At 33.7% G+C, this 13,703-nt stretch overlaps 1 protein-coding gene across 1 annotated transcript in view; it reads left to right on the top strand.

The window, feature by feature from the left end:
• Positions 1-13,703, top strand: part of LOC122023300 (probable acyl-activating enzyme 16, chloroplastic) — a 97,314-nt gene that overhangs the window by 34,254 nt on the left and 49,357 nt on the right. The window contains exons 2-3 of the mRNA XM_042581358.1: positions 692-883; positions 11,011-11,125. Of these exons, the coding sequence (XP_042437292.1) occupies positions 692-883; positions 11,011-11,125 (307 nt within the window). The remainder of the gene's footprint in view (positions 1-691; positions 884-11,010; positions 11,126-13,703) is intronic.

The following is a 13,703-nucleotide window of genomic DNA, read 5'->3' as shown; positions in this document are numbered from 1 at the left end:
AATGCAAAATATAGATTGAAAGCTTTGCAAAAAGGAAGTGCTCTGCATTATCATTTTCAGGAAATATCAGTGGATTTCTAGGAGTATTAGCTAGTATACAATCTAGAAGTAGAATGGTAGTAGCATACTTTGTTCATGGCACGATAAAACCTCTTTCTTTATTTGCTAACCAAATTCTAAGAAAGTAGATTAGTGAATGATTGATTAAGTAGTACATGGAATGGGACATGTTGATGCTTATCAAGCAAATAATCACTTGGGTTTTCTTAGTAGAATTTGCTCTATGTGTGCACTTGATGCTTTTCAAGCAAATAATTTCTTGCGTGTTATATATAGTAGTATGAAGGGGAGGTGCAATGGTAAAGTTTGTTGCTGTGTGATCTAGAGGTCACGTGTTTGAGTCTCGGAAATACCTCTTGCAACCGGAACCTAGCATTGGCGGGAGTTTCATGCACCGGGCTGACCTTAATATATAATAGTATGATAAGCATGATGCACCCCACTACATGAACATCTAAGCTTTTTAGTATACTAACTAGTAAATGTATAAAACACTTAAGTCTAACAGTGCATCTACTTAGGTAGATTATATTTCATAAGATTTTTTTGTCTGGAATTGTTACATATCAAATAGCTGAAGTTTACATGAGCTGTATGAATGATTTAATCAATTTAATAATGTAAAATATAGCTCAGGAGCTTGGCAAAAAGGAAGTGCTCCCCTTATCTGGAAAGTGGACTTCTTTCTAGCACGAATCACCCATCCTTGCATGAGTGGAGAGCAGTTCCAGATATTTGGAGGTCATCTGCAGAAAAATATGGGGATCATGTTGCTCTCGTGGATCCTTACCACTCTCCACCTACAGAGTTAACATACAAAGAGGTAAAAACTTTATATTGCTTATACTTAAAAGCCTTTGCAATTTCTTGTACCTTGCCATATTATTACTTTTTAGCATACAAAGGGGTAAAGACTTTATATTGCTTATACTAAAAACCTTTGCAATTTCTTGTACCTTGCCATATTATTGCTTTTTAGCTGAAAGATTATTCTTGTATGAATATCTATTTAAGTATAATTAGGTACTCAGTAGTTAAAAATTCTTAGTTTGTTATCATAGTGATTCTTATTCGGTTGTTGTGCAATTAGGTACTTGATAATTTAATTTTCAGTACACTAATATCATTAGTCTTGTTTATTTTGAAAGCTTCCTTTTGCTTTTCTCTTTCATATTTGTGTTTGAATTTGTTGAGGATCAAATTATGGCTCACTTATAAACATGATTTGAAATCTCGTATTGTGTCGGGTGAAATGGTCGAAACATATCATTCCGGTAAATCATTGAAGCTCGATACCACTTGGCATCAAAGTTCAAAATCTCAAGTTCTGTAGTTTTGGTTCAGTATATGCTTGGCATGCTCCAATGCATGGTGTCAATGATAGATTAGAGGCAAACAAGGAAGAAGATAAAACAAAGGAAGTATTGAGTTTTGATACTTTAGAGGAATGATATGTGTCGACCTTTTCTCCTAACATGGTACAAGATTTAAAATCATTCTCGGTATAGGCAATGTCTTCTTCCTGTGTTTCATGTCTTTCCTTCTTTAACTCCAATCCATTATTAGCATGCATCAAAATATCGGCATGATACTGTAACAATATTGTTCTTGTCAAGGATCGAATCTTTAGCATGGTTCGAGATTTTTGAACCTTGCTTATAAATATACCAACCTGAGGTGTGTAGATGTAAATGAACAATAACAGTAGTCTGTATAAAGGGAAATCCAAATAATTTTCCCCAGTAACATGGTATCTGAGCTGGTTCACTGATTTCTCTGATTCTGATTCTTTCTTGCTATTGCTCTATAGTGTTCTTCTTCCTTTTCTTCCCTACATTACGGTTTCTTTTGACCCAACCCTCTTATTCTTCCTGCGTTATTCTTCCAGCACATCAGCCTTTGTTTCTGGTGGAACAGAAAAGAAATGACCACAGCAGATGAATTGGGTTCTTTTCTCATTGAAGCTTTCATCCAGCCAGACCTGTGGCTAGTGCATCTGTTCAGGTCCCAAGCAGTATCTGTTCTTGCAAGTTCTTGGTTTTCTTCATCTGATTTTTCAGATTTCTGAATCTTGTCTCTGATGCCGCAACAACCGGAGGTCCTGCTTCTGTCTTCTTCCCAGGATTGCCATCCCAGAGTGAATTTGGAGTTCCATTTATTTATTGACCTATGATTTGCAACTATTTTCAGGATGATTTGTTGTTTTCAAATTTGCATTCCACTTCCAACATTCTTTCAATCTGCAATTTCCAAGGACTTTTTCCTGCTTAAGCCTTCTACTGCTGGATCTACTATCATGTATCAATCAAGGAATATCTACGTCTCCTCTAGTGGCAAGCTACACAATCTAGGTTCACATCCCTAGTCCATTAAGATGCTTTCATTGCTTGTATGACAATTGTTTGTGGGTAAAGAATGTAGATTCTAGATTTTGGTAGTTCTGAGCGTATATTTGACAATGTCCTTCTCTTTGATATTAGATCAACATCTCATCCTATGGTGAAATAATTTAGATAAGATAAATGAATCATTAACTTGTGAACAGTTTGAATACTTGATACCCAAATTAATAAGTGGTCTGAAAACTTAAAACTCAAATTAATTAGTTAATCGTAGCTCACTTATTTAAGCATGTAAAAATCCACTACCACACCATATGAAACTAAACTGGGAGTAACACTGTCGATTTATGGCTTAATGTCCTGTCAAAATACAAAGTGCAACTCGTAGCCTAGAATTATCCCTAGTAACATGTGAGACCCAATGATGGCTACACCTTTATGCAACCCTTTTCAACACCACTATACCTATGATTAGGTCTTGTTACTAATGAAAACAAGCCACTTAGATGAGAAAACTAATTTACTCTCAACAATAATAGCTTTGAGTTCTTTATGCTAGGTCAAAATTAGCTATTTATGCCACCATCAGCAATAAATAACATTGCATGTAGAAATCTTTATCTTTGATGCCCACATTGAATCTTGTATAACAAGAATAAGAACCCTAAGAAGCGAAAAAGAAAGATTGACATACTTGCTATGTGTGGGCATTGTACACTCAATATTAAGAATATTAGAAAACACTTACATTGATAAAAATGACTAATATAGTTACAAAATAAAGTATATTTATGGGTACATTGACTTCATTCTTAGCTTATAAAATAGTACTAGCCAATTATATAACACAAAATACATTTAATCTCACACATATTTTACATATTTTTGTTGATAATATGTAGGCTATTTAAATCTTGTTTATCATATAACACAAAATACATTTAATCTCACACACATTTTACATAATTTTGTTGATAATATGTAGGCTATTTAAATCTTATTTATTTATGTAAAATTAAGTATACTATTCTTTGTCTTCCCCAATCAGTCACAAAATTCTATTTGATTCAATTGTCTTGAGATACACTTTATAGGTATACTTATCTCTCCTAATAACCTAATAGATCCATCTCAATGCTCATCAACTAGACAAATTTTTGTATTATTTTAATTTCTTATAACCATCTAATTTAATTAACGATCTTAATTTCTTGGGTTAATATATAAATCTCACACACGTTGCGTGTTTCTCCTACCTTATGTTATCTACAATAATCTTAGAGCAAAAAGAGAAGATAAACTAAAATGCATACATTGGAAGGAATAACACCAAACTCCATGCGACGACCCAATGATTAACCTCGAGGCCAAAAAAGTTCAGCGAGTGAGCACAAATTGCAAAGTGAGTAATGTAGAAAGACAGACATGGATTTATTAAATTAAGAACTCAGCAATAACAACCAAAATTCACATTAAAGTATTACTATTGCCCTTAAGCTTTCAGTAAACATATTATACACATTATTACTCTTTAGCAAGGTTTAAGATTTTGAGTCAGTTTCGGTACTGTTTCGTGTCGATATGATTTTAGTACTGTATCATGCCGCTACAGTTTCGGTACTGTATACGGTTTCAATACTTTTAGAAATATAAAATATATTAATTAAAAATATTTTATTAATATTTGATAATTATAGATGCTTATTATTAAGTTATATTTGAGATGTTTGAAGAAGACCAGGGAGATTGAAGGAAAAAAAATTATGAAGAAGAGGAATTATTATTATTTTTCAATTAGATATTACATCAATAAATAGAAGATACAAAATACTGAAATAGGAACAAATGAAAGAAAGGAAACATAAGAAATAGAAATTACTAAAATCAGAGATTATTTCCTGATTTTATGCAATTAGGATCTCCTAATTTTCCAACACTCCCTCTCAAGTTAGTGCATCAATATCCATCATGCCCAACTTGCTTATTAACTATTCAAAGTTGACTCTTGTAAGGTCCTTCATCAGGATGTCAACTATTTGTTGATTAGAAGGTACAGATGGTAAGCAAGTGGTTTCCGCTTCAATTTTTTCCTTCATAAAATGTTGATCAATCTCAATGTGTTTCGTTCTATTATGTTGAATAGGATTATGAGCAATGCTTATTGCAACCTTATTATCATAGTATAACTTCAATGGAAGTTCTATGGGTTTCTTGAACTCTTTAAGTATTCTGTATATCCACAATACCTCACAAACTCCTTGAGTCATTGCTCTAAACTCAGTTTCTGCACTACGTCTAGCTACAACACTTTGTTTCTTACTTCTCTATGTTACTAAGTTTCCCCATACAAAGGTACACTATCTTGAAGTAGATCTCCTGTCGTTAACTAATCCTGTCCAATCTGCATTAGTAAATACATCAGCACTTCTTTGATTAGTCTTTCTGAAAATTAGACCTTTTCCGGCGTAGTCTTCAAATATCTCAAAATTCTATAAACAATGTCAAGGTGTTCTTCAAATGACGCATGCATGAACTGACTCACAAAATTTGTCAATGTTTGGTTGACTGTGAGATAGGTAAATTACTTTCCCAACCAACCTTTGGTATCTACTAGTATCAACAAGAACACTTCCTTTTTCCCAGAGTTTTATATTAGGATCCATGAGAGTCTCTGCGGGTCTGCAGTCATTCATTCCTGTTTCCTCCAAGAGATCAAGGATATTCTTCCGTTGAGAGACAACGATATCTTCTCTAGAGCGAGCGACTTCCATACCAAGGAAATACCTTAATGTTCAATTGCTAGGCTTTTCTTCAGTCTTTCCACTTCGATCACATCATTACATGTGAGAATAATATCATTGACATACAGGACAACAATCTTTCATTCGATGGAAAATTTTAAGAACAATGTATGATCTGTTTATCCTTGAGTGTATCCTTGCTTCTTGACTAATTGAGTAAAATTCTCAAACCAAGCTCTCGGAGACTCCTTGCGATGTACAAAGACTTTCTTAATTTACACCTTTGAGTCGAATTTCTCCTCAAAGCTCGATGGACTATCCATGTACACCTCTTCTAAATCACCATCGAGGAAGACATTTTTTATGTCTAATTGTAGTAAAGACCCATCTAGATTAGCAACAATAGATAAAAGTACTCTTACCGTATTTAGTTTTACAATGGGAGCAAATGTCTTAAGTGATCAACACCATAGGTTTGAGTGAACCCTTTGGCCACCAATCTAGCCTTATATCTCTGCACTGATCCATCTAAGTTGTAGTTCACAGGAAAACCCACTTACATCCCACAGTGTTTTTCCCTATCGGTAGTGTAACAATCTTCCAAGTATTATTCTTCTCAAGTGCTCTCATCTCCTCAAGCACAACTTCCTTTCACTTTGGAACTGTAGGACCTCCTGTACATTTTAGGAATATCTACACAGGATAATTGAGAACAAAAAGGGACAAGAGATGAAGACAAATTTGAATATGACACAAACTTTGATATAGGATGTTTGGTACAAGATTGACCTTTTCGAAGAGCTATCGGTATGTCAGACTTAGATTGACTATCAGACTCGGGAAGGGAATTATCAGTACTTAGATGAAGACTCTCCCTTCGCTTGGAATCACGACTATGCTATAGAGATGATTTATCTTTCCCTTTCTGATGATTCTTTCTTAACTAGACGATTTCCTTCCAAGTTTGTTCTCTTAAATTTATTACCTATCATATCATGTGGCATTGTATTAGGTTTTTCATAATTTTGTTTTTCAGATTTTTGATTGCATGGATTTAGTAGAAACATCACTCATTATGAGAGGAGTTTCAAAGAACGATCTTTGGCCATTTGTTATTTGTGTAGAAGTAGTAGGCATAAACTCAAACAAATCATTTGACAAAAATATATCATTAAAATTAGTAAATGAATCTTTCCTTGAACTCTCCCTCTAAAGATGAATGCTCTTAAAAAAAGGTTGTGCTTCAAAAAATATGACATCCATTGTCACAATTTTTGTTGATATCGGATCATAACACTTATCACCTTTTTGTATAGGGGAGTAACCTACAAAGACATATTTTCTTGCCCTTGGCTCAAGTTTTCCGGTTATTCTATGTTTGTGAACAAAAGTTGTGCAATCAAATATTTTTAATGGTAAATTAGCTGAAAGATGAACAGTAGGAAAACATATTGTAAATGTATTGAATGAAGTCTTAAATTGTAGAACTTTTGATGTCATTCTGCTAATTAAATATGCAACAATTAAAATAGCTTCACCCCACAAATATTTTGGTACTTTGGTTGAAAACAGTAATGCTTGGACTACCTCCAGGAGGTGTTTATTTTTTTCTTTTAGCAATACCATTTTGTTGATGTGTAGATATACACGAACTGTGATGAACTATCCCCTTTTCAAGGAAAAAATTTCCTAGGATCATGTTAAAATACTCTTTCCCATTGTCACTTCTAAAAATCTGTATATTAGTTTGATATTGAATTTTTTTTAAAGACTTGTTCAATTTCTGTTTTTTTCCTTTAATAAATACACTCAGCAAAGTTGAGTATGATTATAAGTAAATGTGATAAACCATTTCTTATTAGAGGGTGTGTTTATTTTATTAGGACCCTGAATTATGGTAAACGGTTTTGATAGTTGTATGACTGTGAAGGGAAGAATGAGCGGTGGTGTTTTGCAATCTCACATATTTCACAATGAAACAACGATGGATCTTTATTGTGAAACAATTTTGGAAACAAGTGTTTTAAATATCGAAAACTATGATGTCCTAATCTAAAATGTCACAACATAATATTATTGTTCACAGAAATAGATTCAAAGTAGGAACCTCTTGGTTGAAATTATTTTCTTGATTCAAATCTATTTTCAAGGAAGTAGAGTTCTCCACTCTGTTTAGTACGGCCAATTATCCTCCCTGAGGTCAAATCTTGGAATACATAGTGAGACGAAAAGAAATTAACTTGAAAATTTTGATGACATACCAATTTATTGATAGATAAAAGGTTACAAAACTTTGGAACATGAAGAACATCATTTAGTGTGAGTATAGGTAATACTACAACAGAACCTTTTCTTAGGTTGAAAGAGAGCCATCTGCAATCTTATTTTCTTGGTTACCTGTACAAGGTCCATATGAAGAGAAAAGGTTTGACATTCCTGTCATATGATCAGTTGCACCTGAGTCAATGATCTCAGCATAATTAGAATTGACACTAAGGAAGGTTGGTGTTATGCAATTACCTTTTTGAGTTATTGAACAAGAATGATTTTTTTGAGACTCAAGAAGTTTGTACAGTTGGTCTATTTATTCCTTGGTAAAAGGAAGTACGCTAGGAATAGATTGCCCCTATTGATCTGAGATAATAGTTTGAAGTGCACAACCTTCACCATCAGTTATTTTCTTCTAATTTTTTTTGGCTTCCCATGGATTTTCCAGCATGTTTTTCGCATTTTCTTCGCTTCCTCTTGAAAACTTTTAGTAACAAGGGCATAACTTTCCAAACTTAAGTTAGTAGAGATAGGTAGATTTGTTAAGTATAACAGTTTGTTGATCTTCTTCTCTCCGGACTTCTGATAATACTTCATGGATAGTTGGTAGAGGTTCCTTTCCCAAGATTCGCATCTAGATCCTTTTTTAGTGCCACCAAGAAAATAAACACTTAATCATTCTCTTATTGTTTTATAAAACGGACACTATCATCAACACAATTCCAAATATTATCATAGCATTGATCTAGTTCTTGCCACAATGTCATCAACTCATTGTAGTAGGAAGTCACATCACGTTCCCCATGCTTCGCTTGCCATAGCTTTGATTTTAGGCTAAAAATTTGCAAAGAGTTCTCCAAATCTGAATAAGTGTCTCTAGCTGCCTCCCACACCTCTTTGGCTATAGGTAGGAACATAAATGACTTTCCGATAGGGGGCTCCATGGAATTAACTAACCATGCAATAAACAGTGAATTTTCAGATTTCCAGGCTTTAAATATGGAGTCTCCATTAGCTGGTTTTATCACTTCTCCGGTAACATATCCAAGTTTACCTTTCCCTTCTAATACTAGGCGCATAGTTTGTGACCATTTTGTGTAGTTCTTTCCATTAAGACGTTGAATATTAACTTGTAGTGAATTAGAGGATACCTCCGTCGAACCATTGAAAGATACTGGTGGGTTTAAATTTGAGTGACAATCGTTTCTTCTCCAGACACCATCCAAGCTCTACTTGTGATGCTGGTTAAGGCAGTCTTCCATGAATGTTGATTTGTCATGGAAAAAAAACCTAGATCGAATCTAGGGCTTTGATACCATGAAGAAAACCATGAAAATCGAAGGGAAAAAAAGGGAAGAAGAGGAATTGTTATTATTTTCCAACTAGACATTACATCAATAAATAAAAGATACAAAATATTGAAATAGGAGCAAATAAAAGAAAAGATAATAAGAAATGAAAATTACTAAAATAAAAGATTATTCTAGATTTCTCCGGATTCTTTCTTGATTTTATAAAATCTGTATCTCAAAGATTATGTTTTGATTTTCAAAGATTATTTCCTGATTTTATGCAATAAAGATCGCCTAATTTTTCAACAATGTTGAATGTTGGTTTAAGTTTTGATATTATCAAATATTTAATTCTTATTGAGTAAAAGTTGATTTAGGTTAATTACAGTCCATTAAGAAGGTTTAAGTTATATTTAATTTAGATATATTTTGATTAGTTTAAAATTAAATCTAGTTTATATATAAAATAATTAGTTTATTAGTAGTAATATATTTTATAAAGTTAGAAATTCTATTATATTTAATTTTTTTTATTAAAAAAGCAAAAAGATAATATTTAAAGAGGTTAAGACATTTTGTTTTTCCTCTATTCACCTTAAAGAGGTTTCTTTTTCTCATTGTTTATTTTAATGGAGAAAAAAATAACGAATGAATGAGAAAAAAATTAATAGGAAAGAAAAAAATTAATGGATGAAAGAAATTAACAAGGAAAATTTTAATAGGAAAAAATAAATAGTTATTTAAAAATAAAAATTTAACTTTTAAAAATAGAAAAAATAGAAAAAAATTATAAAAAATAAAAAATTGAAAAAAATTGCAGCTATTGCTGTGAGTGACGCAATCCCTAGAGATTGCCACAGGGTCGTGACACCATCCATGCCCTGTCGAAGGCTGTCGTGGGGAGCGAAGGGTGCCGCCGGTCAGCGATACCATCCACAACCTTGTGAGGCTGCCGTGTGGTCGTGACGGCCTTGCGGTGGTAGTGCCGATATTGTGCTAGTGTCAGTCGACAAGTGGAAAGATAAATTCTGCCCGTGTTGACTGACACATCGACATGGCATGAGATTTAAATCCTTGCTCTTTAGGACAAAAAAGAGTGTCTATATTTATTTATAGTCACTTGATTAATCATCACACAAATATTCATTTCCACATTTAATCATTGCACACTTGTTTTCTGCAAGTAAATCTGTTATGAAGTGAAACATTGGTGTCAAATTTTCAAAGCGGGAGTAGTGTCATCCAACACAGGTTGAAGTTCACATTGGCGATAAATAAATACTATCGTACGCATCTCATGCTATCACGTCCTTGTGGTCAGCCTAAAGCTTTGATAATATTAGTGGCTTAAAGTGTTTGCATTTTAGTATTTATTTCAGTTTTTATAGTAGTCACCTATCCATTTTATGGTATTGTATTATTTCATTTTTGAGTTACAATTATATAACAATTTACAATTCAATGAATAGCTAGTTTTAGAAGGGAAGCCTTGCCGTAGCGGTAAAGTTACTGCCGTGTGACGTGGAGGTCATGAATTTGAGTATCTGAAATAATCACTTGCAAAGCAGATAAGACTGTATACAATAAATCATTTCCCATACCATTGGCGGGAGCTTCGTGCACCAGGCTATCCTAATGAATAGCTGGTTTTAAGGGACTGAGATAGGTTTGCTCTTGAATTAATAATAGTATATTAGTAAATAAATTCATATTGAAATTATTTTACTTGCAAAGCATGTATCAAGAAGTATGAAATTAAATTTCAACAAGGTAAAGCATGTTAAAATAATAAGTAACAGCAAGGAGATTAAATGGAGCATAATTTTTTCAAAAAATAAAACTATCCACCCAAATGTTATCCCTCCAATGTAAGCTAATCTAGGTGAAGGAAGCTAACTATTATTGAAGGAAAAAAAGAAAGAATTTTTTTTTTATTGTTCAAGCCATAGCACCTCCTCTAAAATAGGAACTAAGAAGGAAGAAAACCGGTCACCAATAAATCTAAGATCAAAAAGGAAAACAATGAGATGATTATCTGAGGAGGGAGACCATTGCTTCGGTGGCTTCGTGTCCTTGCCCAGTGAGTAACGTGACATAGAGAAGAGGGGCATTAGGGAAAAAGACATGTGTAGGGGAAAAAAAGACTGGGTGAAGGAGATGACTCTATCTAGTAGGATAAGGGTTGGTTATTGTTGTTGTATAGTTATCTTAGTGCTTCTTAAAAGTTCAAAATATGACATGTTTGGATAAACAGAGCAAGACTTATGCCTCTGTGTGAACTAACTGATTTTTAAAATTTAATGGCAGCTTGAGAAAGAAATACTGAATTTTTCTGAAGGTTTAAGGGTTGTTGGAGTTGTACCAGATGAAAAGTTAGCACTTTTTGCAGATAACTCTTGCAGATGGTTAATTGCAGATCAAGGTAACATGTTTCATCTTGGGCTTCAGTTATATGTTTGATTGCAACTCTTCATCCTATTCTTTTGAGCTAGTTTTTGGCATTCTTTCTATAAGGTGGTGATTAGTGAGGTGCTGGACTTATAGCTTTGACACTCTTTTATACTACATGTATTTGTAGTTTTTGTGCTTTAGCTGGTTTAATTGGTTTTTGATGAATAAAATTCTAATTTTGCTAGTAGATTAAGTGCCATCGAGATGAAAAGCGGTATTGACTTGTGTATAAACATTATAATGAAAAATTAAAAATTGACTGGCCATAAAGCACTGAGAATGCAGTAAATAAATGTTCGTGACAAATACTGACAAGTCTAAGTACTTTTTGAAAATATGATGAGATCAAATTTCTAGACCAACAGTGATGTTAAGCAATTAATCGGTGATCATAATAAGAGAACATTGCTACAAATCCATGCCCTTCCTTGCCTCTGAGTCTGTTGAACTCTTACTTCCTAGTGTTGCGTCTATACTACTAATCAACATCGAGCTGTACTTTATCATCAGATTTGTTCTTCCATATCCGTTTCTCCTCTACACGAGGAAGTTCTTGCATTGACCTTGGAAGACCCAATGTTAACTATGTCTAATTCCATCTAATCTATGACTCCTAAATGCTGCTTCTACCTATCAGGTCTTGTTTCATCCAATTAACAACAATCCAAAGTCACAGATCTATAACTTCAAATCAGATGCCCCTAACAAGGGGTGGATGGTGTGGACATGTGCCTAAATTGGAATAGTAAGGATGCTAAAAATTTGGGAGCTGCAAGCAAAACTTGTAATATCTTGTTTGGTGTATCTATGGGTGAAGACATGACTTTATTTATCTAGTTCATTAATCTACATGTTAACCGGTTTACTTAGAACATGCCCTTGATTTAGGTCATGTCAATGTAATTATATTTATTTTTGTCATCTTGCATTCTCTTTGTGATCTTATCACATTTATGCTGTGGTATCCTTGTGTTAGTCTTGTTAATGATTGCTCTTGGACAAGCTATTACAAACATCTGGTTGCTCAGGATGAACTGGTTGTTTATTTAAGGTGAGAATGAATGAATTATCAATGAATGGCTGAAAGCTGTTCCAATTTGACACAGATGCTCTTGATGTGGTTAGTTCAGTGTTGGAACTCCATGTGACATCCATGACAGAGTTCTGAACTAAAACTAACCCTTTTAAGCTGCTGAACCTTGGCCAGATGAGCTATTACAAACATCTGGTGGCCCAGAATGAGCGGGTTCTTAATGTAAGGTGAGGTTGAGTGAAATAGTGAATTATCAATAAATGGATGGAAGTTATTCCAATTTAACATGGATGCTCTTTTGATGGGCTTAGCTTGGTGTTGGAATTCCGCATGACATTGAGGTTCATGGCAGAGTTCTGGATTAAAACTTGGCCAAAATCATCAGCCCCAGCCCCCTCCCTCCCATTGATGAAGTAATAGACAACATTGCTTATTTGTGTCGCTTTTCACTTTTTTTCTTGCTTAAGAGTTGCCTTTAATCCAAAAGAATGTTAAATTCTTCAACTACTGAACCACTCATATTCTACAACCTCTTTATTTCTCTGACCTAATGATTTATCGTAAGGAAACTAATGCAAAATAACAATGTCACTTTGGGTTGCTGTCATGGTCTAGTTTATGGGACACAATTAATTAGAGCTAAAAGGTACTGATGTTCTTGAATAAAAAAAAACATAGGAAAATGTTGATGCTCAGTTATTCACCTCTGGTAGCTATTTTTACTCATTCTATGAACCATGGTCACAAACAAGTGGTTACTACATTAGTGACATCTTCCATACATATGAGGCAATCAAGAATCACTTCAAGCTTTTAAGTCTATCAAAGATTAAGCATCGGTAGGTTTCAAGTATGCATTATCAAACTCAGATATTGGTCAAAGTCAACTAGATACTACAGTTGTTATGTTGAGAGGAATCATTCCAACTTTAAACCCTAGACAACCCCCTCTACCAATATATATATATATTTTAGGATAAGGAACATTACAAATTACAAATAGACTCCCACATCTAATATATTTACAGATAAGCCCAATTAGCCCATAATACTACCACTTAAGTTTAGCTAAATATATTGTAAAAAATATACTTGTTGCACATATATTCCACTCTAAGACTTTTAATAATAGTTGGCGAATTTGCTAATTGAGTGTTAGAACTAGTAAAAGAAAATAGTCTAATTAGATTACACTTTCTCTGTAATGAAGTGACAATCAACTTCTATATATTTTATTTTCCCATGAAATATGAGATTCAAGACTATATATTGCAACTTGATTATCGCAGTAAAGGTTCATTAGCCCTGGATGCTTATCCTAAGCTTGCACGTTGATAGAGCCATCACCCTATATTCTGCTTTTGCACTCAATATTATTGCTATTTGCCTCTTGCTCTTTCAGGTTACTGCCTTGGACAACACAATAACCGTATTTATTTAGATTGATCATCTATAGGGGAACACACTCGACCTGCATCAGAGTATCAGATAACTTCGATTAGTAAATAAGACACTT

Source organism: Zingiber officinale, chromosome 9B (assembly GCF_018446385.1).
Source record: "Zingiber officinale cultivar Zhangliang chromosome 9B, Zo_v1.1, whole genome shotgun sequence".
Lineage (NCBI taxonomy): Eukaryota > Viridiplantae > Streptophyta > Magnoliopsida > Zingiberales > Zingiberaceae > Zingiber > Zingiber officinale.
The sequence above is the reverse complement of the archived record's forward strand: the minus strand, read 5'-3'. Positions and strand labels throughout refer to the sequence as shown.